This window comes from Stylophora pistillata, chromosome 14, assembly GCF_964205215.1.
Source record: "Stylophora pistillata chromosome 14, jaStyPist1.2, whole genome shotgun sequence".
Taxonomy (NCBI): domain Eukaryota; kingdom Metazoa; phylum Cnidaria; class Anthozoa; order Scleractinia; family Pocilloporidae; genus Stylophora; species Stylophora pistillata.
This window is the reverse complement of record NC_142532.1, coordinates 3,910,089-3,936,250: the sequence shown is the minus strand read 5'-3', so window position 1 is coordinate 3,936,250 and position 26,162 is coordinate 3,910,089. Positions and strand designations below refer to the sequence as shown.

General features: G+C 37.1%; 1 protein-coding gene across 6 annotated transcripts; it reads left to right on the top strand.

The window, feature by feature from the left end:
- The first annotated feature begins 637 nt into the window (after positions 1-637).
- On the top strand, positions 638-25,049 carry LOC111330206 (voltage-dependent L-type calcium channel subunit beta-1). 6 transcript variants are annotated; one of them, XM_022935030.2, is made up of 13 exons: positions 644-861; positions 1,023-1,085; positions 15,237-15,350; positions 15,764-15,886; positions 16,224-16,291; positions 16,844-16,918; positions 17,353-17,450; positions 17,782-18,011; positions 18,909-18,967; positions 19,262-19,374; positions 19,702-19,853; positions 20,792-20,887; positions 21,357-25,049. In XM_022935030.2, the coding sequence occupies exons 1-13, from the start codon at positions 790-792 to the stop codon at positions 21,552-21,554; spliced, it is 1,461 nt and encodes a 486-aa protein (XP_022790765.1). In that variant the 5' UTR covers positions 644-789; the 3' UTR covers positions 21,555-25,049. The 6 variants fall into 6 exon arrangements, with proteins under 6 accessions (XP_088601094.1, XP_022790765.1, XP_022790768.2 ...); XM_088744968.1 differs by lacking the exons at positions 20,792-20,887; positions 21,357-25,049 and adding an exon at positions 20,251-20,393 and having other exon boundaries at positions 638-861; positions 19,702-19,911; XM_022935033.2 differs by lacking the exons at positions 644-861; positions 1,023-1,085 and adding an exon at positions 3,923-4,033.
- The last annotated feature ends 1,113 nt before the right edge of the window (positions 25,050-26,162 follow it).

Genomic DNA, 26,162 nt, shown 5'->3' with positions numbered 1-26,162 from the left:
TAAATGCATTTAAAAAGAACTTTCAAGATCGCATTATTGCCGTTTAATCGGTTCTAGGAGTTTTTACGCGATATGTGTATAACATGGTTTTCATTTTGTGATGTTTGTGTTTAATGACAATTTCTGTAGCCCCACACTGAGTCGAAAGGAGTATACATTTAGAGTTTGACGTCGGGCAAATTTCATGTGAGAAATTCCTAAAATTAAAAAGTAAAAAAAATAAGAATGAATAGCACGATCTAAGCTAATATCTAGGAGAAAAAATTGCAGAAGCAATAACAGCTTCCTGGTTGCTTTAGAAATTATGCAATTTCTTGGCAATGTGCACTTTGCATTGAATCGAATGAATATTCGTTGACCAGGTCTCCTTCCCACGGAATATGCAACCATCTGAAAACCGTGGGCGCCCGAATTTTTAGTGACGGAAAGCGAATTACCGGTAATTTTAGTAACAGTATTTTCTCTTCCGGGTCACGTTTGGCGTTGCTATTTTTAAACTGAAAATGATGAAACTCAACAGAGGAAATTTCTACTATACGTAAATGAGGATTGTACCTCCACTTTTTTCCGTAGAATTCCTCAAAATTTCCACTTTCAAGCGAGGCTATTCCCAGAGACCAATCAAGAGCGACGTTGCGGTGACGTCACATTGGGGCCGCCATCTGCTGATGTCTATGTGGTGGTGGAGAAGATCTTATATTCATACATTGCTTGAAAAGTTTATTTTGCTGTCCACGAATCGTGCAGATATTTCTTTCCATGGCATGATTCTTCTTCTAAGATCAAGTCATGGCTCAGGAGGCAAATGACGACACAGGTTCGACGATCTCGGTGTCCACTGCAAGCGATATTCATGATCAGGTAAGGAGGACGTATGATCAAACGAACTGTTTCCCTTCAACGTTTTGATCATTCACTGAAGCTATATTCGAAAACGAGTTGTCTTCTCGTTCGTTTGGTCGTTTGGGTTTAGTTTTTTTACCCGTTGGCTTTTTAAAACCGGCGTTTTTTGTTACTTTTAGATCTGGAATCGTCCGTCATATCCGAGGAGAATTCATATGACCAAATTGGACGGCTACCCGAAGGTAAAGATATGCTTTATTACCCCGACAATAACTCAAAATTGGGCCTATAGAAAATGTTATAATTTGTCTGGGTTGTGGCGCTTTAAATATACTGATTATTTCGGTGAATTCGGTCATAGCAATGGCTTGAGCTTTGTTTTATTTTTATCGCCTACCTCGGCATACTTGCATATTAATACGTAAAAAGAACAAACCGTCAGGTTTCACAACAGTGAGATTTTTTACGTTCTTGCATAATTATTCTCCCAGCAAGCTGTTGTATACAAAAATTGAAACCTTTTACAATTTGCTGGTTGTAGATTTGCCTTCTACCATCGAGAGTTCTTTACACGATCGCTCGTGTTTACATAAAATAATTTGCGTGTTGGGCCCGGTAGACATTTCAGTGCCCATATTTTATTTTATGAAATAGCTCGACTTTCGTTTCTCTGGCGTTGTGGGAGAAATGATTCTCAGCTATATATTCAGGTAATGATAAAACCTTAATCGCAGTTAGTTGATGGCTGTTAGTCCTCTGTAATCCTTCAAACGTTACCTTATTGCTTTTTAGCCGACCAGCTTTCGGTCATTTTGCTCAATTGTAACGATGATTCATTCCTCGAACATATGATGTTATAATAATTATAAAGACTTTCTGAACATTTCTGATACAAGTGCTGTTAAAGGGTATCCGCAACTCAGATCTGTTGTATATGGGGAAGGTATCTGTCTCTACGACATGTTTATGTTGACACTTTGAAGATCTGTCCAATGACGAAGGTATCATGTTACTTCAACTTTCATTCGACGTGTTCCTTCGAAAGTAATTGTCATCTACAGAAACGTTTACAACGATAGCCTGTTTGAAAAATAGATTTTTCTGATAAGCTATATGTACATGTATGTATCCTTACAAGCTGATGGAATAATTGAGTTTTCTTTAAAAAAAGTCGAGCGAATGCTAAAGATTAATTGTTAAAACGTAAGAAGGGTTATCTTTTTTGAAATGAACGACTCTGATTTTTATGCAGGGAGTGATATAAGCAATTTATAGGTTACCAGGATTTCAGGTAGTTTTGCATGTGATTGATTGGTAATTGCTTAGCTTGGTGATTCCTTTTAAACAATAAACAAATTTTGATCTTGTGTAAAAAGTGAGAAAAGTTTTGTTTTTCAGTGCGAAGCTACTTTCATAGTATTCAACTTTTTAGTGGGCTGGTAACAAGGGAAGTTCTAACATATGAAGAAATCAGAGTATTGGGTGATGATAGATATGGGGAATCAATCAAACATGTTAAAGTTTTTGAAAATGTGAGAAGGCAATAGTCTTCTGGACAAGTAAGGCTCCTACAGTATGCAGATGGAATCTGAAAAAACTATGTTTTTGGAAAAGGTGTAGAGCCACCTTAATTTCCTCATTTTATTGTTACTGGTTAGTTTTTTTGGAAGAAATTGATAAATATAATCTCCAAAATTTTACATGATTTTATTTCAACCAACATCTCTGGATGTATGGTCCAGGTTGAAGGTCCTTTAACTGCCAAGATATGATTGGTAATTCTCCACTCTAGTTGCTAGATATTTCCTTGTAAGTTAGTTACAGGAATTTGTTATAGGATCAAGACAACAGCTTCTACCTGACAAGTTCAATATTTCATTACTTTTTCACTAGATAATCAAGGCTGTGCTCTAAGAAAAAGGGAAGGGAGCTCACTGCTCTGAAACTTTGCAATACAGGGTGCCCAGCATATGCTTTTATATGTAAAAACTAGAATTCCCAAGTTGCCCAATAGCGAAAGTAAGATGCCAGGGGCAACTGGGCGCTGCTAGACCTTAGCCCTGATAATGTGTCGATATTTTTGGGAGAAGTTACACGTTAATCACTTCTGGGAGTTTAAGTTAAGGGCTATTGCGCTATTGTGCTGTTCACTTGAGCAAACCTTAACCCTTTTTCACACCTTAACATCAATGTGCATATTCTCCATACTGTTCTCTATTCATTTCCTAAGGTTTTAATGAGGAGAATTGGTTTAACAAGTGAGAGACTCTTTGGTTAGTGATTATTTCTTGTGACCTGAGTTTGTGATTCAGGGGTGATATTGGAAGGGGAAACGAGTTGCTCATCAGTCTTAGAGGTTAAGGGGTTAATTGTCACAGTGCCTTTGTCAAATTTGAAGTATGAATAGGTATTGGTAAAATGTCACTAAAAAGAACTTTATGGTGGTGTGTAGGCTTGGGATGGAATAGTATCCTGTTTTGGGAGAGGGGGTTAGGTAGCAATGCTCCCAGTCGCTTTAAGCCAGTAACTTGTAAGCTGATGTCTCTACATGGCAAAAAATTATGTCGTAGCCTGACATTTTAAACATTATTTCATGTCATTCTTGATCTCTTAGTGCACAATAATTCCTTCTTTTCAAAAGAGCACCTGAATTAAACTGCATGCTGGAGGAGATTTTCTGTATTTATTGTTCTTTGAAAGTGCGTTTTACACTTATGTAGTTGTCTCACGTATTTTACTACAAAGGTGTAGTGCAGCTTGATTTTGACTCAAGTTGAAGCCTGTTGGCAATATTTGTATCTATGAAGTGAACCATTAAGAAAATGGACACAGAAATAAAAAGGGCTTTTTTTTAGCTTATGCCTGAAATTATATGGGTTGTCAGGATAAATTAATTGCATTATGAATCAGTTAAAACACACGAAGAAGCATGCAGATGGGTCCAAACTATCCTACAGTAAAAGACAAGAAGATACATGCAAGGGGCATATTTTGATGATGATGTAAACTGATACTTTAGATATGAGCATGCCTGATCCATAGGCTGATAACCAGATTAATGACTAGTTAATTTTTAAGGAATACTTCAAGATAAATGTCTGGCATTCTGTTAAGAAGTTTGGAGCAGAATTTCAGTGAAAATTTGGCAAATCCTGGTCTTAATATGTTTCGTTTCTCCAAGAAAAAGAAGGTGAAGATTTTGCATAGATTTCATGACATAGTTTGACTCTCAAGTCTCCTTTTGCTAGAACAGGTAGTCGTCAGTGATGTTGTAGTGTTTTGACCTATTGGCAGGATTTCTTTGTGAACATTTCTCTATATTTTTGCAAGAAGTATTTCAAATATACTGATGGTAGTGATAGAATGTTACATCTGGGTTGAATTGAATTGGACAAAGTTACTGATTTGGACTTTTATCCATGACTGCTGAAAAGACATGTCTGGTGAATTTAATACTGTGCAGTTTGTCTGTTTGTTGTGATGGTTTATGTATGCACTACTTTGGCCTGAAGTTAGATTTATGTAGCAATTTTGGCCTCAAAATGAGTGATAATTAATTTTGTGTTAGTGTCACAAATGTCTGCTTTACTAGTGATACTGGATTGTGTTTCACTACTCTGATGTGAAAGTCCTTTATTCAGGAAGACATTGTCATGAATATGCAATACTGTATTTAATCTGCAAAATCTGTTTCTTATTTTATTGCCAAAGGCTGTTTAAATTCCTCTATGTAATGTGCACATGTTTTCCTAACCTGCTTTGCTGTCTAAAACATGCCAAAAATGTTCTACTTTAGTCTTCACTTTTGTTCTTTTCAACTTCATATCTCAGGAATTTTATGACACATCCCTTTGTTAAACACCTCTCTTTATCTTTGTAGTCAAGGTTAATAAATGAGAAACAATGGAATCCAAAGTAATGCTCATTGTTCACATTGTGGGATACCATTCTCTCTCTCTCTGACAAAGAACATTCTGGAGTGTTGTGTCTTGACTTCCCTGCTGTTTAGAAAGTTCTAGTTGGTAGAACTTTTCTTTAAGTAGTATTTGGCATGCCCTGTGTTTTATCACTAATCTTGGTTATGAAGGAAAGTGGTGTGGACATGTGAGAGGGAGCAAAGCCATTGGTAACCTTTTACTGCAGAGGTCTGTTTCTTATTCCTGCCTTTAAAGTGATGTCAAGGAACATGTTGTCAGTCCCAAAAATTGTGAGTGAGTGTTTTGTAATTTGGTTACTTTCAACTAGCACATAAGAACTTTAATGATCTGAAAAGAAGCAGTCTAGTGTTGTACTTCTTCCGTAGTGCTAGTACATTACACATCTAATTGTTAAGTGTCAATGAAGGACAACGTGGGTTCAGCCACAGAGCTTTTTATTATCCGATGCAATGCTTGCAAGTTTTAATGCTCAAATTGTATGGTGTAATACTTAGGCAATAAATGGGCAGAAGTGTATCAAAAACAGACAATACCTTCCTTGTCTGCTTTTATTTTGTCACCATTTGGTTAGTTTGACATTCACAATGAACTTTTTAAGAGTTAAACAGTATAGATGGCTGAGGTACTGTTAATTATTTGAAAACTTGTTCGGTCTTCACAATTTGAGAATCATAGTTCTTCCATCATTTTGTTCTTTAGTGTGTTTTACTACTAGATGTAGTATTAAAAATCTCATTTTGGTAATCAATGCTGAAATCAAGTGTACAGTACTGCACAAAATTGATTTGCAGTCTAATGAACACGCATTTAGAATACATTGTTGTCTGATATCTACCAGAAAGTGTCTTATGTTAAAAAGAACACGAATCTACCAGTAAAAGGAAAACAAACTTGTTCATTCTTTAAGTGAATCTAAGCGAGAGGCTGCATATAAATCTGTCTTTAAGTATACACATTCAAGAACACATCCTCAACTTGAAGTTTTGCGATTCTTATAGAGTCTGTCCATTTCCTTGTGCGATTGTGGTCGTGCTGAAGTAAAAATGGTCTCTGAACTGTTTTTCGACTGCAACTAAGCGCTGCAAGCTTATACATTGTGATTTTTCTCCTTTTGAGTGGCAAACAAAAACATCCGTCAATCAGTAATTTTTTTAATGTTCAAATAGACACTGTAACCAAAGACTGTTATTTTCTCTTTTGTTTGCAAAGAATCTTCTAGAATTACATGTACCAATTTATTCGCATTCTGGAAATTTGGAATTCATGTTCAAATTATACAGTTACTAGTAAATTAGGAACTTACTGGTGTAATATATGCATTCAACTGTTTTTGTTGGCTAGAACTGGATGTCCAAACAACGTTTTTGTATTTATTGGAAAGATGCAGAAATTTCTGAAAATTTAACAAATCTGAGAGAAAAAGGGTTTGGTTTGATTCTATTACATGTAGCACGGGTCCCCATTTGGACAAGTTTAAAATTTAAGCTGGATGGAATTAGAAAGTGTGACTCAAAAAAAAAATTTAATGTAAAATTTGTCTTTGACTTGAAATGGAACATCTTGTGTAGTTGTGTGCCATTCTTTAAATTTCCTTCTCTTTTGGTAATCAAAATTTATTTCACTTAAGAATTAAGTCTATTTCACATTTTTTTTTATTAGCTAGAGAGATAAGAACTGAAAAGCTGCGGATGGCAAAATTGGTGCAAAGTCATTGAATCTGATGCTACAGTACAAATGTAATTTTTGTTCTCGTGTCCTGAATTTACAGAGCATGTGAATTGAGTTTGGTTTTATTCTATGTTTAGTACATGAGCATTAGAACATGCAGATTAAAAAAGACTACATTTGAGCAACCGCTGCCTGTAGTCTGTTGATTACTTCATAGCTCTGCTGGTTTGTTTAGGAATGATTTTAATTGGTTAGCAGAAGAATACATGGTATTGTAGTCAGGTCCATTGTGGTTTCAAAAATGAAAATACAAAATGGAGATTTTGGTAAATTCTGTTTAATATTACAAGGATTGAATATTGGTACAAAGTTCTATGTATTATAAAGTTGAATTACACAAAATTCTAGATGCATCACAGAGTCATCTTTTCAAATTTGGGGTTTTAGTCATACCTAAAATATTTACTCTTGCGTGTGCAGTCAAGAAAAAATTTCCAAGTGCAATGATTGCTTTTGACTTGCTTTTTTTTTAGAACTATTTTTTTTGTGGTGGAAGTTGACATTTTTTTTTAGGACTGAATACAGTGATGAGTTTTCCTTGTGACAACATGATAAATTTAAGTCATTCTAAGTTTAAATGATAATAGTTATGAAGCTGTTTTAATTCCTGATGTGCAGGGTCATTGCAAGGGTGTGTTTTTTGTCAGAAAAAAAATAGTGAATTTTGCTTTTGTGCTCTGTGGCTCTCTGTCTGTGTTTGTGTGTTTGAGTGAGAATAGAATGTGTAGTCCACATACTGGAGAAAAAAGAAAACTCAGTTAATGTTTCCATGAATGTTTGATGTGTGTTGCATAGCAGGTGGCCATTTAAATATCCAATTCCTGCATAATTAGTTCTCTAATACCAGTATAATGTCATGTTAGTGTTACTATCACAAGTGCATATCTGTACACCGTTTTAAACCTTTTTAGTTATTAGCCTCTATTTGAAAAATTAAAGCTGAGTTCTGCTGTCATGGGTGGTCACATCGGGATGGCATTCCTTCTTAACTGCTACTTGAAAGCAAGACATGCTTATCAGCATGAATTTTTAATAACACTTTTTCTGGTGGCTCTTGGCTGTTTAAACCTCACATTAGATAATTGAAGCTTTCCTTTGTTTCGCTCTTGCTTTCATGATTTTCCTCTTTTGTGAAAGTGTTCTTTTCTAGGTGATATGGTTGAGTGTTACTGCCTCTGAAGTTATGAGTTGAGAGTAGCATGACTGTAAATTAGGACTTGCTGAGCAGAAGTGACTCTGATAGCAGCACAGCCAATCAAGCAAGCCGAAAGATATGTTAATATAAACAAAATTTGTAAACTATGTGCACATAAATGCAGCTGTAACTCACCACATGAATTGATATGCAGAATGTTGCTAAACAGCAGAATGTTTTTACTGCTTTAAATTCACTTTTCCATCAGAGATATTTCATCATAAAGGGCCACTAAGCTGCTGGGAGAATTTTTGAGCAGGCAGCCGGTGGAGTGTGTATTTCTCGGTGTGGAAAAATTCTGCTCAGAAGGAGTTTCAACGTTGCCTTTGTAAAATTGATTCAGGAAAACATTTCACTTGCACTTGAGGGGAAGAGGTGACATTCTCTGACATAAGCCTTGTTCTTTTGCTGCAATCCTGTTCTTTGTTCTTGACTAATCATGGTAAGTTCTTTGTGTTCAGTTTGTTTGGCGCATGTATTTAAGAGTCGACCAACAATTGTTGCATCCTTTACTGTGGGTAATTTTCAAGAATTGTATGTTTGAACTGATAGTATTCCCTTAGCAATCTTCCTTTGATAATGGAAGAACAGCATTGTTTTTCTGTGGGAATGTAAGGTAACTTATTTTGTGATGGAAGTGTGGAAAATAATTTATTAGAGAATATGTTAACGTTAAACAACTCAGCTCTGATGGTTTTTTTCTTTTTTTGGGATGTTTTGAACAATTACAACCAAAAGCAAGCAAATTAGCATAACCTAACAGCCGTGTAATTGTTTGTTATTATAAAAGTGTCAAGATACCTGTTTGTGTGTTTTATTTCATCCCGCCTATACTCAGAGTATTCCAACGAGAAACGATCACTAAATGCATATCTTAAAGATTTAGAACATGTTGTTTTTCATTTGAAACATTTCTGGTGAGGAAATATTTAATAACTGATAAAAGATTCTAGAGCATACTGTTAGTCAAGTCACTGTGTCTATAGATATGCAGATTATCCTAAACATCACATGCAAGGTATTACACAACAGTTTGCATAAATTTCTGAAATGTTACACTAGTTAGTAAGCTCTGTGAGAATAAAATTTGTAACTCATGCAGTCTGTCATGACAGAGATTTGAGAACATTCTGTTTCACTACAAATTATAAACTGTCTTAATTAGTCAAATGGTTTCATCCTGTGAAAATGACATAATCACTTCAGCTCCTAGGATTTTGGATTCTTTTTGCATGAGGATCAGTGAACTGTATATTAAACAGCATCAAGCTTGAATTGCATATGTACAACATGTATGCAAAATTTCAATTTTCATAAACTTATAGGATCTACAAGATCCCATTTTATTTCTTGTGCAATCAGTCACTAAGTAACTTGTTGCTTTGATATTATTAATCTGGTGACGAATGCTTTGTAGTTTTGTTAGATCTGAGTAGTTGATGTTTTGCACTCGAATAATTGTAAGGTGTAATATTCTGGTCTTGATTTCACTCATAAAGGTTCAAGGTCTGACTTCTACAGGTGACTGTTGATTTTTTTTTGTTTTTGTTTTTTCAAACTGATTCAATTTATCCTTGCTGTGAGTCCTATATTTTAGACAAACATATGTGTACACTGTCCATAGCTAGATTATGGTCCAACACTAATGTACTCGTATCTCATGATGCAATACGCTTCCCAGCGAATTCAAGGTTGTTGCCAAGCAAATAGTCTGTTTGTTTAGATTAGAACTGAGCCTCTGTAATCAAAATGTCCGCCCAAATCTTTTGCAACCACTTGACAATGAGGTTATGAAGCCTCAGGTTTATAAGATGACGACAGGAAAGGGAAAGAGAACATTACAGATGCTCAAAACAAGATTTTACTTTAATTCCTTTTCTTGCCAAAGTTGCACCAATACTCAAGATAGTTAGGAGTTTATTTAAACCCTTTCATCAAGAAGATATGTTTCAATATCAAATGAATGTGTGTGCATCACTTTAACACTGTCTTCCTCTTCATCGCTAATCACTGGCCAAAATCTAGCTAGCAATCACCTCTTTCTCAGGCGGGGCCTTGCAACAACCTTACAAATTGTAGACTCGTCATTTTTTTCATTGTAACAGTCAGGAACTGAGCGTCAGATTTGAAAGGTCTGCACTCAACATGTCGCCAAGTAATCGAGTTTTTTTAACTGAGATACAAAATGCTTTTCCCACCCATGGGTATGGATGGTTATTGGAAAATTTTCTGTGATGGCCCAGGATCCCATCCAGGAAAAATTACAACTCTAGTACTTGTTAGTACCGGTTAGTACCTGCTGGGTGTCATGCTACTGGCACCTGCAAGAATTACTCAATGTGGACAACTTGGCTTGTAGGTCAACATTGTGACTTTCATCTCTAAGGGTAAAGTGAGCAGATAATCCACAAAGCACATATTGCTGAAGCTTATCCAAGTTTCAGTTAATGGCAGAAACAAGGGGCATTGCAAACCCCCTTCCCTCCCTTAGTAAGTTAGTCTATCACATGGTTTTATGTTTTGTTTGATCATTGGGTTCCCTCCTTATTTTATGTACAGGGTTCCCATGCATGTACATTTTATACAGGGTTCCCGTCTTTGTACAGTTAGATTAGGTTTCACATACTCTTTCCCACAGCTATTGATACTCACAATTAAATGCATTAACAACAGAAATCCATGCCAAAAACTGTCATGAAACTTTGTTTCTCTTTGAAATTATGCATGATCAATTTGAAGCTTCAATTTCTCCCCCTGGGCATTTGAACTTTGGAAGATGGTTTTTCTGTTTTTTCGTTAACGGCAAAATTAGCAGCCATGACTTTCTTCACATTAACTAAGCTTTAACACCTAGTTGCTGTAAACACTTTCTTCTGACTTATTTGCTATCAAAAGTGAACTGTTTACCTTTACCTCCATATTAAAAGATAAAACACTTGTATTCCATTTGAAAGACTTGACACCGCCAGTTCAAATGCCCCACCCCAGCCAGGCAGGATTCAAATGCCCTACCCCAGCCAGGCAGGGTTCAAATTCCCCACCCCAGCCAGGCAAGGTTCAAAATTCCCCACCCCCAGAGCATAGATAACAGTCAAATGCTGGTGGGTTGCATGGGTTGCACGGGGCGTGGGGGCTTCAAACTGATCAGTACATTATCCAATTAAAAAAATTACTGAACACATTTGAATCTGAAACTTCCTTAATTGATGCCAAACTTAGAAATTTATAAATTTGATCCAAGGCTGTACTCTAAGAAAAATTATTGCTGGGTGCCCAATGGTTCTTAGTATTTTGAACAGTTTTACATGTAACAATTGTCCTCCAAGTCCTCCACCATTTCTTCCAAGTCTTCTCCAATTTCAGATTGTTTCAGAAACAGGCTGTAATTGACAATTACCCAATGTAATGTTAATAAATTCTTAATTGTTATTTCCATGTCATTTGCTCTAAACGTGACATACAGAGTTACTGTAGTGGATTCGGCATGACATTGAATTTAACTCATTATTCGAGTATTGCAGTATTGGGAGATTTTTTTTTTTTTTTTTTTTTGCGATCTTGTGGTATTTGCTAATTCTTTTGGTGGCACCGCAGGGTTCAGAACCCCTCCCCCCCTACCAATTTGTGACTGAACGCAACCAAACCTGTCATTTAAACTGGAGCCTCCTATATGTAGCAAGGGCTGAGTTAATTATTCTCACAGTTGATTTCTATACATTTCATCTTTGGCTAGTCTTGTGGGTATGGTGTTTTGTCCAAGCAATATGCAGACATGCATAACTGTGTTTTTTAATTTCATGTACTAGACAACAATACAACAGAATAATAAAGATGTGGCATGTGAAAAAAAAATGTAAAGAAAGGATCTTTTGTTCTTACCGAAATTGCTTTTGGACTGAAAGGATTTAATTGAAAACTGGATTGTATTTGAAGTAGAGAAGTGTCAAGTGACAAGAGAATTCCCTGCATGTCTGATTAACACATACATGTAGGTTAGGGTGTTGAGATTTGGGGGGGGGGTGGGAATCAATGCTGCGTCATAGCTGGATAATTCTTTAATCTCCAGTGGTTAATCAAAAGTGTGGGCTGTCAAATGACCTACTTTGAAAAGAGACAAAAAATTTACCTAGGAGGCTTATATCTGGAAGAGAGTGTTGCATAGTTAAATGGCTCTTTTTGGTTCCATAGGCCTTAACCAAAAACTCAATAGTTTCGTTTTTATCTTGATCTCATAAGTTGTTTATCAGCAGCAAAGGGCTCATCTTTATTAATGGCCTAAGTGTGTGATTTGGCATTGTAACAGTTCCAAGTTGAGGACTTTGAAGTTATGTTGAAAAATTTTTTTTCAGAAGACCTCGAAAGCCTTTCAGGTGAAATATTCATTTAAAGTATTCACACACTGCTCGCAATTTATTTTAAACCTGGCCATGACACTGGTGTGAGGTCTGTGTTGGAAAAAAAAAAAAAGGAAAAAAAAAAACACACTTGTCATGTTTCCAGTGTAGTGTTTTGTGAAGTGTAGTTAAATGGCTCTTTTTTGTCATGAAGTCTTAAAGTGATGGTTTTCAAAATGAGTCATCTCTCGAGAGTCCTTACTTGGAAGGTGTAAATTATTTGTAAATGAATTCGTTTTGTGTATCAGAATACAGTGTTGACTTGTACAATACTTGTAACTGTGTTCATGTAGGTTGCAACTCTTAAAGTCCATTTTCATCCTCATGATGAAATACAAACCAGATATGCCAATAGTCTCAAGAAAAAAAGAAATAGTTCTGTTATAATTTTGTATATTTTCTCATGCACATGAAACATTTAACAGTTTTATATTAATTCCAGACAAGCCTTGAATTACAATTCACAAAGCTGTGAGCTAATTAATTATTTATACCTCAGATATGCTGGAGTGATTAAAAAACTTTTAACAGCAATTTTTTCCCCTGGATTCCTGTCGAATACAAACTAATAATCACATTTAAACACTTCTTCAAAACTGGGATATGTTTCTTTGTGAAAATTACCTTAAGAGGATCTTTCAACTAGGCTGGAAAAATTTTGTGCAATAGTGCACGAATGATATGACTCACATCTGTTAATTAAGGCATATGTTTTTGTTTTTCCTACTGTGTCTCGTGATTTGCCGAAATGAATTGACATAGTTCTTGATTCTTTGGCCAAAATTTTGAAATACTCACTGTTCTGTCGTTTTCCTGAGCTTTGAGTAGAAGAAAACAATGTTGATCTGTGTTTGAACCACCTCTGGCATCACTGAAAATTTTTAAACAAATTTCATTTAAATTGGAATCTTTGGTCAAATTTACTACGCATATTGAGAAAATTGTGATCACATTTGCATAAAATTGCATTCAAGCAAGCAGTTGACAACTCACAAAACAAGCTTGTGGATTTGATGATGAATGTTTGGCTTGAAAGACAACAGCATCACCACAGTTGGTGTCTCTTGTAAAGGAGAAGGGCTTTACAATCTTTACTGTCTTGGTTGTACTTCTAATCTCTCTTCTGAAGCCAGCATGTTGCTTCACGACTGGGTGAGTGTTACAATGAAAAAGCTTATTGAAGAATTTCATGTCCTGTCATGGAGTTATGAATTTCAAGCTCAATTGGTTTTCATTTTTATTCTCAAGTAGACCTATTAAGAGAGTATTTTGTCACAAATGATTGATCTTAAAATGGAATTTATGAACACAACTGCTTCTGATTTCAAACTATCATTGCATCCATACAAATGTGCTAATGAATTTTTTTCTAATGCATAAAACTGGGTAATGTTTTCACAGGTATTGCATAAGGTTTTGACCTGTTCGTAGTGAACAAATGTGGTTTGTTGAATTTCATTTGAGTAACATTCAAACACTCTATGAATATTGATATTTTTTGGGTGTTGTTTCAAGCTGTGATAACCGTGAATACTTATCAGGAGTTCAGATGTTGTGTAAGCCAAGAAAGATGTGTGGAAATATTTGAATTGATTCCTTTTTTAAAATTTGATATGAAGCACAAGGATGCTGTGAAATTACTATAAGTATCTTATGTGAAAATTCAATTGTAATATTTGCGATGTTAAGCAGAATATTTTAGTCAAACTTGTATTTCGTTGTCTGTTCCCTCAAAACATGCCAGCAGTGTGACATTGTTTTGTTTGATTGTATGTCGATTGAGAATAAAATATGTTGAGATCTTTTTTCCTGATATTTATGGTTTAAATATGGGAAACTTATTGAAAGTATTACTAGTAATGTTATATGTTGGTTATAGTTTGAAAGGAATGTTTTTCTGAAGGTGTAGTCTGATCGTCCGGGTGAGTGTAGTCCTGAGAAGGACTGTTGTCGGTGGCAGTGACTGACGTTTCGACAACCTGTGCGGAAGTCATCATCAGAGTCAAGTGAGTGATTGTTGTCTACTGATGTCTGATGATGACTTCCGCACAGGTTGTCGAAACGTCAGTCACTGCCACCGACAACAGTCCTTCTCAGGACTACACTCACCCGGACGATCAGACTACACCTTCACATGTTACCCCCGGGTTCAAACCATTTACTGCGAATGTTTTTCTATTAGTGTCTCTGATCTGACCTTGGAATCTTTTAATTCTTTTTTTTGACAAACATATCCGGGCTAAAATTTGCTACATGTAACAAAACTCAGACCTAAACAAGTATTCTTTAAAATGCTTTTAATTGGGTATAAATCTTACATTGCAGTGATGGGGAAATTACTGTTAGTAATGTATAGATGTACGATATCGGTCAGTCTTTGTTTTCAAGCTCGTGTTTGGTTTACTAAAGGAGCTTTGTTATGCTTAGTTAATTGATCTCAATCTTTTCAAGTTCATCATTTAAAATTTCTTTAACCCTTAAACTTTCCAAGATCTAATTGTGAATTCTCCCCTTCTAGCTGCTACTTATTTCCTTGTAAATTAAGTACAAGAATTTGGTTTTCGATCAAGATAACAACTTTTACTTGATAAGTTTGAGTATTCTCATTACCTGTTTGCTGGATCATGTATGGATATTATAGGGAGAGGTTACATGTTAATCACTGCTTGGAATTAAAGTGTTAATTATCACCTAAGATCTGACTGTTGATTATCTCCTCTGGCTGCTACACATTTTCATGTTAGTCAGTTATGAGAGTGTGGCATTAGATCATGATGACTTCAAATGATAAGTTTGAGTATTCTCAGTCACTGCCTTTGTGCTGGAAATGTCTGGATATGATAAGGAAAAGTTACACAGGGCTCTCCCATTTTGACAATTAATGGAGAATAACAATTCCCTCATTGATGGATCCTATGCCTTTGAAAGCATTTAGCACAATACATTGTGTATGTGTAGGGCGTGGAGTTGAGAGGAGCATGTGTATGTAGTTTTCACTTTGACAAATAGCTGATAGGCTAATGTACAAATCAGTTGATAAAACATAGATCTCTTGTTATACCCCACCCCCTCTCCCTTCACTGACACAGCACCACAGTTTCTGTGGACACTGTCTTACCACCTTTACTTATTTTTCAGGATGTTGAAAGAGATTATTACCGAACATCTGATACCAGCAGCATAGAGGAGGAGAGAGAGATTTCACGACGGGACCTACAGAGGAGGGCCCTGGAAGCCTTGGAGGCAGCTCGAGTAAGAAGAAATTACAATCTTTGGTGTCGTGAAACTAGGGATGTTGTGTCGAGTAGCTGCATTGCCAAAATGGAAGCAGGGTGCTAGGGGTTTGGGAGGGGCTTCCACTTTGGCTAGTTACTCTCCTCCCCCCTCCCCCACAAGATTGAATACAACCCCCCCCCCCCCCCCATGGTTCACAAATCCCATACACACCAAGAGCCAAGAAAACAACTGCTACAGATCATCAAGGACTTAAAGACAACCAATAAAGAAAAAAACTATTTTTAATAACCTACATGTAGATCCAACCACAACTCAAATACATGTGAGCCCGGGAATCGGCTACTTACTTGGTGTTACTTTGTTTAATTGTCAGAACTGAACTTTACCGTTTTAAACGTATTTTTAAAAAAAAAACGTTATATTCTCAGTCCAAACAGGTTGCATTTGCTGTGAGAACTAACATTCCCTATGATGGAAGTGCCGATGACGATTCGCCAGTTCACGGAGCGGCTGTGTCATTTGAAGCAAAAGACTTTCTTCATGTTAAAGAGGTAGGGGTTGTCATGGAGATCAAGCAGTGCTTGTAACATGTACAGTACAGTGCCGTACTGTTTTCCAGAATGAAATTGTTTCCGTATTGAATGCCTCAGGCGATTCGCCAAACCTTCAAGAATTCTCCAACCACTACGCCAAATTCTGGACAGAATATTTTTATGTAATATTTTTCAATTAAACCTTATCTACAGGCTGTAACTGTAACATTGCGTTTTGGCACTTAACACAGTTTCTCCCACTAAAACAGACACGATAAAAGAATTTTGTGTAAATACATGAAGGTTATGTGAATGGAAATCAAAGTTGTTTGTTGACGTGTTGTTGTATTTGCAGAAATTTAACAATGACTGGTGGATCGGGAGAGTAGTGAAAGAAGGCTGTGATATTGGCTTTATTCCCAGGTAAATAAAGTAACCTCACTAGTACATTTCCTTACAAATGTCAACTAGTATTGAGTGATATAATTACGTGTTTTTGACCACGCCCAGGTCAAGATGGCTAAATATCGGTTCAGTTTTTTTTGTTTTTATGTTAGTGTTTTGTTTTTTTTTAACCTTTTTGTCACTAAGATTTAGATATTGACTCTCCAAACTGTTTGCAATACATTTCTTATAATTTTAGATCAGAAAATTTAGTTTAAAACAAAGAATACCCCCTCTAGTTGAAATCTTTTTTACCTCTCCTTACCTATCTACTTGGAAATGTACTGATATTGTAAGAAGCTCCTTTTTGGTCACTACTGGGAGTGAAATTGATATTATGGGATGCAGTGGAAGTTTCAAAGAACGCTGAGAATGCACTCTTTATATGAAGTATTCTAATGTGCACCAGCTGTCTTGCAATTTCTGTTTACCTCTGTTGAGTTAAGTTCATGTAAAGAATTTCAGGTTTGAGTTCTAACCCAGTTTGGTCTAAATACTGATGAATGATCTTTCCGCATATTTCCTTTACAGTCCAAGCAAGTTAAATTCCCTCCAGCAGCTGGGCTTGAGTGGTTCGGGGGGAAGTAGAAGTAAAACGAGTCAGAGGTAAACACTGTGTTAGGTTGATTAACACCCATTGTAGCAGGTGGGAAGTATTTTGAGGATTCCCTTCCTCTTTTGATTCAGAGGCAGTACAATGTATCAAGAGAAAGTGTTCTCTTGTTGTCATGTCATGTTTTGTAACTGATGTGTATTTTGGTTTTATCAACTGAGTTGATAAATGTAAACTGGTCACCGTGAAGAGTTTTAAAGCTGCCGTTTCGAGCGTTAGCCCTTTGTCATTCGCTCTGTTGAAGAGCTAACCCTCGAAACGTCAGCTTTGAAACTCTTTACGGTGACCAGTTTACATTTATCAACTCAGTTGATGAAACCAACATTACCTTGATATACTCCCCCAACGACGCAGCACCACAGTTCCTCCAGAAGTTTCCCCCTTTTATTCTGATGTGTGTTCTGTTTGCTTCTTTGTATCTTTGTAGTAGGTCTGGTAGCGTTTTCCAGTTTGAAGGAATGATGAATCAAGCCCAGTCTCCTACAAATACTTCACCGTCAAGACAATCATCCACGTCGGGGCAGAGTAAGTCTGTATTTTCTATGTGTGACGCATTTTGAGTGGGTCTCACTTGCGATCTATTAGAGGACAGACGCGTAGATGACGTCACCATTAGCAATTTTTCTTGCTTCTCAGTAATATAAAACAAATAGATTCCATGTGGCGTGCATGTGTTCAGTATTAGACCATAGAAGACGTCAGAGGGGCATAATCGGCTGCGCCGCTTTTTGCTCTTACCCCATTTTGACGTCATCTGCCATATATTATTGAAAAGACGCACAGCAGTATGGGATCCATTTTTTGATCTTACTGAAAATTTTTGTTTATTTGTTTGTTTGTTTACTTTTGATGACAGTTGATAATGAAAATGGACTAGAATATGACGAGGAACAAAGTCCTTCCAGTCCGACGCCGAAATCATTGCCAAGATCCGCGTCGGGTACAACGGTATCTTCACAGGGAACCCAGAGTGGAAAAACAAAAAAACCTTTCTTTAAAAAGCAACAGGAACAATTCTCTCCTTATGACGTTGTGCCCTCCATGAGACCTATTGTGTTACTTGGGCCTTCTTTGAAAGGCTACGAGGTAAGAGTGACCCCCAGATCAAGGGAGAAGTATGAGCTGAGTTAAACTGAGTGAGGGGAAGGCTTGCTAGGAAAATGAATGATTCGATACCTTAATAGCAGCATAGGCTGAATTGCTAAGGTCTACAGTGTTGCTAAGGTCTACAGTGTTACTAAGGTCTACAGTGTTGCTAAGGTCTACAGTGTTACTAAGGTCTACAGTGTTGCTAAGGTCTACAGTGTTGCTAAGGTCTACAGTGTTGCTAAGGTCTACAGTGTTACTAAGGTCTACAGTGTTGCTAAGGTCTACAGTGTTACTAAGGTCTACAGTGTTGCTAAGGTCTACAGTGTTACTAAGGTCTACAGTGTTGCTAAGGTCTACAGTGTTGCTAAGGTCTACAGTGTTACTAAGGTCTACAGTGTTGCTAAGGTCTACAGTGTTGCTAAGGTCTACAGTGTTGCTAAGGTCTACAGTGTTGCTAAGGTCTACAGTGTTGCTAAGGTCTACAGTGTTACTAAGGTCTACAGTGTTGCTAAGGTCTACAGTGTTGCTAAGGTCTACAGTGTTGCTAAGGTCTACAGTGTTGCTAAGGTCTACAGTGTTGCTAAGGTCTACAGTGTTACTAAGGTCTACAGTGTTACTAAGGTCTACAGTGTTACTAAGGTTGAGATCGGACGTCAGCATTATCAGGCGCCTCTGGCAGCCGCTTTAATCCATGTAACGACCTCACCTTCTCTCCCCCCCCCCCCCCACACACACACACACACACACATCCCACCCCAGGGGAAGACATCCATCACACAGTAATCTCGTGTGTGGGAAATTAATCAAACTGAGCGATTTTTAATTGAGCGTCGAAAGTTATCTGGGATTTGATTGCTCTTGCATTACATAAAGTTTTTGTTTGTTTTATTGCAGGTCACAGACATGATGCAGAAAGCTTTATATGATTACATGAAACACAAGTTCTCGGGAAGGTAGTGTTCTTTCACCTAGTACATAGCTCGGATCTCGTTGTTATTTTGTTTCAAACTTGAGACCCATTTTATTGGCGTTATGACCGTCTCCGTTTAACAACAACACCTCAAGGTTTAAGTTGATTTGACGCAAGGTACTTTAGTCAAGTCGGTGATCTAGTAACTTGAAATGTAATTTTGTAGTTAGAGTAATAAAAGTGATAATGATTTTCATGATATTGAATCACTACTTAGAAATTCTTCGTAGTAGACCAAAGCAGGCCTTTTGATGTACTTTTCCTCTTGACTTTTCAGAATAACAATATCACGTGTCAATGCTGATATAACCTTGGCTAAAAGGTCGACTCTATCAAACCCGAGCAAGAGTAAGCTTATGGAAAGACCAAACAGTAAAGCTTCGGGACTTGGTATGGCGTTCTCGTTTTCTGCTCTCTAACTGTCTTTCGTTTGTAATTTGAATCCTTCCCACACCCGCGACTGATTTTAAACAATTCCGTTTGGGTGTAAACCCTCCCTCCCGCTCTCTAGTGGTGGATCTAGTGGGAGGATCCAGGGGAACTGGATCCCTTCCCCAAAAGACCTGCTGCGCAGCTTGCAACGTCAGGAACCTAGAATGGGCCTTGTTGGTGCCACTGTGGTCTGAACTTTCTTTTTCCGAAGTAAAGCTATTTTAGGGCTCAGATTACCTTAATTTACTCAATTTACTACTTTTTTGTTCTTGTTTATTCTTTCAGCTGAAGTACAGGTTGAGATTGAAAAGATATTCGAATTGGCTCGAGGGCTTAACTTGGTTGTGTTAGACTGTGAAACTATTAATCATCCAACTCAGCTCTTCAAGACGTCGTTAGCTCCTCTGCTTGTCTACATCAAAATTAACTCCCTCAAGGTAAGAATAGTTTTACTCTCTGGTTAAAAATGATATATTTTTTTTTATTATGAGAGAGGCTAGGGATTGAGTCAGTTTGCTAGACATAACGTCTCGTAGTCACGTTCGACGCACTAAAAACTACTATAAAACGAATACAAGAATTGTAAAAACGTGTAAAATGGTATATAAAAAGTCACTTGTAAAAATGTAGCGGAATTCCAAATCGATTTGGAATTCCGCTACATTTTTACAAGTGACTTTTTATATACCATTTTACACGTTTTTACAATTCTTGTATTCGTTTTATAGTAGTTTTTAGTGCGTCGAACGTGACTACGAGACGTTATGTCTAGCAAACTGACTCAATTATCGAACACGTTCCTGGCCTCGGCCCACAAAATTTCATCACAAAGAGGCTAGGGAGCTTTGGTAGAAACCAAAACAAGGGTAATCGTAACAGCCAATCAGAGCAGAGTTAAACATCACAAGGAATCAATGAGAATTCAAAGTAGACTCGTGGACAATGTACTGCGCGAGAAAATGGAGTTACCAGATTACGATTGGTGTTAGGTTTGCATCTGATTGATGAATAAATTGGCGCGAAATTGATTGACCAATCATAGAGCGTTGAGAACTAAGACAACTGATGGTAATTCTGATTGATAATGATGCGAAAACGTCCTTGAATTATTTGCTTGCTAACAATATCTATGCCTGCTAATTTTATGACTACTAACCATTTCCAAGAATTTTTGTCTAAACTTGTCAGTGTTTTCCTTTTCATGAGGTAACCGTTAAAATTTACCGCGTATAATACCTCTTTACTGCATAGAATCGCTTGGAACTCTGTAAAGGAATGCTGTACCAGTTTGAAAGTATCGTTTTACTTCTCACGTTTAAAATGAGAAAGAACACTGCTTGTTGACGCTTATAATTGCACTGCTTTTTTTCAACAGGTCTTACAAAGGCTTATAAAAACACGAGGCAAATCTCAGTCTCGGAATCTCAACGTACAGCTTGTGGCAGCTGAAAAATTAGCACAGTGTGGTGATGTGAGTATACTGTGTTTTTTCCTTCTTTTATCAGGTGTCCAGAACTATTTGCTGCGATTTTTTCTGAGCTACTTCAGTTTTTGTAGTTTAGGAAATAAACGCGCTAGTATGGATTGTCCCATTTTTGTGTAAAACTTCGCAGAACGATAAATGTCGATTTGCGGACAGTGATTTAGTGTTAAAATAGCGGCTACTGAACTCGTTTTCCGTCATTGGGAGATAAAGGTAAAATGAAGGGTGTCTTTAAGAGGCTGTAGTGTTGTTATGGTAACGTTATAAGTCAGAAAAATTATATAAAATGTTGGGAAACAAGGGAAAATGTTGTGATACCATCTTCAAGAGAAAAGTTAAGAGGGTGGAGAAGTTTTATTCTAACAAATAAAGAGCGTTTGAAAATATTGAAACCGTTCTGAGTCAACTCAGAGATAATCAGTTAAAACTGGCCTACACATTTTTTTTTTTCGTGAAGGATTCTTATGACCTTGTTCTGGATGAAGCACAGCTTGACGATGCTTGTGATCACTTGGGCGAGTTCCTTGAGAGTTACTGGCGGGCAACACATCCACCGAATCAACCAGGCAGCAGGCTGCCGAATGTCCAGGCGTCCCCATCAAGTCAACAGTATAACACAGTGGACTCTAACGAAAGACCGAGTGTCTACCTGTGACATCTCCCATGGTGCCTTTCGGTGAAACTCTATTTTGCCCAAGCACGATGGGACAGAATTTACTACCCACGTTGCATGTCGTGCAAATGAGCCTCTGTTTATTCATGGCCGTTGGGGAAAATAAACTCTTAGTCCATTGAAAATACCGACATTTCACAATACGGACCAAAGCAAAACTCATGGCGAAAACATTGTTCAAGTGTACAGTGAATGAGTTGTACCTGGTTCATTCACAATAATTGGGTCAAGAAACTCTTGATGAGACTTACATGTACAATGAATTACGTTGAGGTGATGAGGCAAATGTCGTTATATTCACGCTGTTTTGCTTTGAGAAGGATGGATGGAGGGAGCCTGGAAACGAAATACATCGTTACATTGCAAGTTCCAAGTATTTTAAGTCATTTATTGATAGTTAGTGAACAAAGCAGCCGTGGAATACTTAAGAAAGAAAAAAGTCTCTACAAATTGCTGCCGAAAAGTGCCGCCAGTGATGCGACAAAGTAAGTTGTAGCTTTTCAAGGGTGAAATAGCCGGTGAAAGTAGCTGTGCCGATTTGCTTGAAGTTGTTGTGCTTCGTTTTCAACCTGTACAGGTTGGACTGGAGTCATACGCTTTTGTCTACAAAACGCCACCACCCACCCCTCCCGTAGAATTTTCTTTATCGTCAAGCTAATTTGGAGACCTCCTTCCCAGGGCTCTCGTTGTCTTCCTTCCCAAAGGTTAGGAAGAAGAGAGAGGCCTTCGGAATAAGGTTGAGATGTCAGACAGTTACTTCTTATTCGTCTTTTTTGGAGGTAAAATTCCGCTTTTAAAGTGACTGCTTCTTGTAAGCTGGCTTTTGCTGCATCAATGTTTTATTCAGCGATAGGAGGAAGATGGTTTTGTTGTCGGCTGATAAAAGATGCTATTTGCGATGTACCGTGAAAGAGTTAATGCTCTTTGTCGAGAAAGTGGTGTTAACTTTTCGAAGCATTAAGGCTTTGGCCGATTTCACACCTCAACGAAATCCTTTTAAATACACTGGCCTAGGTAGAAGAAAGCTTAACATTTTGTAAAGTATATTGCAATATTTGCGTCGAAATTGCGACTTTTCTCCTCCCTTTATTAGGAAAGTGTTCCTCGATGTAGTTTAGCAGTAGTTGGGAAGAAATATCAATTATTTAGTGAAAAAGAAACATATCTGGCTAAGAGCCATGTTATCAGTACAGTATAAGCTATTTTATATTGTTTTAAGAAACCAATGTGGTACCCAACCTACTTAACAATGAAATTTGCACTTATTTGTTTTTTTGTAACATAGCATTTTTCTTGCGAAGATATCATCGCAATTTTTTTATAACTAGCGGAAATTTAGTGAATAGTAAGAAATTGATAAAGAGCTCAAGGCAGAAAGACTGGTCCGAAGTAAGTTGCTTTTCTTCTGTGTTGTGTATGCCTCGTCTCGTGGAGAATTTATAAATTGGCCGCCAAATCCCCTTTCAGTTTAAGCAAACGTTGATTCAATATTTTTTATCAAATTGTGATTTCATACCTCCATTGCTAACATGTTTTGCTGCTAATTCAATTGCTTCAGGTAGTATCAGGGGTGAATATAGTAAGCAATCAGGAAACCGTATTTTGCACATGTGATCAAAACGGACCAATCCCGATGTCTTGTTTTCGCGTCCTCAGAAGAACTTATTTTGATTTGTTCTCTTTGATCACGCGTGCCAAGTAAGGCTCTTTGATTGGCTCTTTGTGTACTCATCATGCTTCGGTTATTATAAATGGTGCATTGCTGAAATGTCACCACCGTAAGTTAATAATTCAGAGTTTCAAATTACGAACCTTCAAATTTTTTTTTTTTTTATTAAGGCAAATTGCTTCGTGCGGGTGTTCATTGCATAGCGGCTTTGGTTAGAAATAATGCTAGAAGATAAACTTATTTTTAAAAGAATTGCTTAATGTAGGGAAAGCATGACATATTGTACAGGTATTTGAGTGCAGACACGTAATGAAAGCTGGGCTTTTTTAATTTGAATGTCGAGGCGTGCGTGAAAGTATTCTTCTGGTTGTAAATTGTCTATCGCTGCCGCTCTGTATATTTAGATCAGTAGTAATTCTTGGCCACTGGTAGTTTTTTATAATCATGGGAGCAAGCTCTCTTTTAGTTGAAGTTTCCCCAGTTTTGAACGTATCTTGTAAACGCTAATACATGATTTCAGGTTTTCTGTGATAGATTGTGATAGACAGAAGGAAATCAAGATAGTCGGAATTGGGATTACGATTTTCCCTTGCGTTATAAGAGAAAGGCATTATTTGAATGATAATTCTTAGCGAAGTAAGACGATGTAGACATTTTACCTCTCACATAGTATCGCGGAGGCGAAACAGAGAGCCGCGGCACTTATTTGAGAAAGAACTGTTCAATTTGCCGTTATTCTTTCCAAGTTTATGAGATTTGTTAGTACGCAAGCCTTATGTTGCCAATAAGCTTTTCTGTTGCATTTGTGATGTATTATTGGTATCTTTTGGATCTTCCTAAAGATGTTATATCTCTTAACTGTATCAATTTCAAAGTTTTGGAGCGGCCTAGTTATAACTTAAGCTAAGGTAAACAAACAAAAAGGTATTGATATCGAATAAGAATATAAGTATGGGCCTCGCTGCGCGGCGCGAGCTCCGCTTTTACTACGAGGTGTGAATATTTTCCCGTCGTCTAACTTATTAGTGTCATGTGTTTCAATACCAATTCATGGTTCGTTTGTTTCGACCATTGAAAGAATCTTCGATATGAGATTTCGCTCTTTTTTAACAGGTTTTCTTTAGCACTTTTTTTTTTCAAATTTTATTCTAGTTGTTTTTGTTATCTTTTGGTCTTCGTCAGTGGTTTAGGCGACGATTTATCGCGTTTTGATTAATAGCAGTGAATACATTACCGCTTATAATAATACATAAGGTAAATTTTGTTCTTTGGTTTTTCCTCATCGGTTTATGTTGTAAGTCTTCATATGAACCCTTTAACTCTGATGATCTGATTTTTCCCCTCAGTACTTGCAGCTGTACATGTTGTCGTATATCAGTTGAGAGAATTTGATGTTGGATCAATACACTACTTGATACATCCGTCCAGACTCACCGTTTGATATCTGAAAAATTTGTTGAAAATTTGGAATGAAGTGATACGTTTTAAAATCACCTCTCGGAGTTAAGGGTCAAAAAAATTTTAGATCTATAATTTCGGTTCTTAGACGCTAGCTTTTACTCCTAACGTTAACCAGGATTATTAAGAGTGGATATCTCTTATCAATTTGGAATATTTAAATACAGCACATTTCCTTCGAAAGCTGGTCACTAAAGTGTCCAATTTTGTTTTCGTTAGAGTTAGGATTGATAACTAGATTATTTTACTGATTATTTTATATTATTGCTCTGCCTTATTATGAAGCAATTTGGTTCTCTGTGGCAAAGTGCAATGCCCAACAGTGATTTGTAAATAAATTTTCAACTCTACTTCTATTGGTGTCTTTTTCTCTTGCGGCTTTATAGGATGACTCTAATAGTAGTAACCAGTAACCAGGCAAGCAAGGTCTTCCTGCACTTTATACTGTCGCCGACATCCCCTTGTGGCCAAGAAAATTCCCTCTGAATATTGAGACGATAGAGTGGTCACTGAGCTTGAGAATGTCGTCACAATCGCGTTACCCCTCCCTCCCCTACCAGCTTTGTTCTCCACCTTAAAGTCCCTATTCACCCCCAGAGGTTTATATGTATTTAGATTCTTTGCGTTATCAGGATTAATCTCAAAAAAAAAAAATTTGCGATTGATTAAATATTTCCCGAGATATGCCGCCTCAAAGTTACTCTTTTGGCCAGGCCCTTTTAACTTGGCGGGAGAAAATTACTGGGCCGAGTCTCGGACTTACTGCCTCTTAGTGACGTCACAGTAAGAGCGAATGTTAACCTCTTGTACAAGAACATGTGTCTTTTGCTGTAAAATGATGTGAAAATGCAGACTCGTTGCGTGGTCGCTGGTTGCTCAAATACACCAGATTCGTCTAAAGACATATTCCTCCATAAAATACCGTAAATGTAGGCACATCGATCGAAAGACGTTCTGACTGTGACGTCATGAGGGACTTTTAGTTACCAGTATTAACTTCGCCCGGCCAAATCAAAAGGGCGTGGCCAAAGGACGAACTTTGAGGCGGTATATCTTGGGCAATATTTAATCAATCAAAAAAAATTTTTTTTGGAGATTAATCCCGGTAACACAAAGAAATTCTTTGTAAGTACAAGTTAATCAAGTAATTTTCTATTAAATTCACAAAAAAGGTGTAGGTACCAAGACTTTTGGCGGGAAAATTTGAACCAATTTGCACAGAGTTTTCCCCTAGCAACTTTTTGTCAAAAATATTGACAAGGCTTTCTACGAAAAAAAGAAATTAGTTAAACATCATCTCGTGCAAAGAATTGAAGAGTAATCACCAATTTCTCCTTCACTCTTAAAAAAAAAAAAATTGTCTCGTTTCTTTCACAAGAAATTCTGACCTAAACATTTCCATCTCCCAGCCAGTTTTGTTTTAAATTTCAATTCTTTGCACGAGATAACGTGTGGAAGTTCTC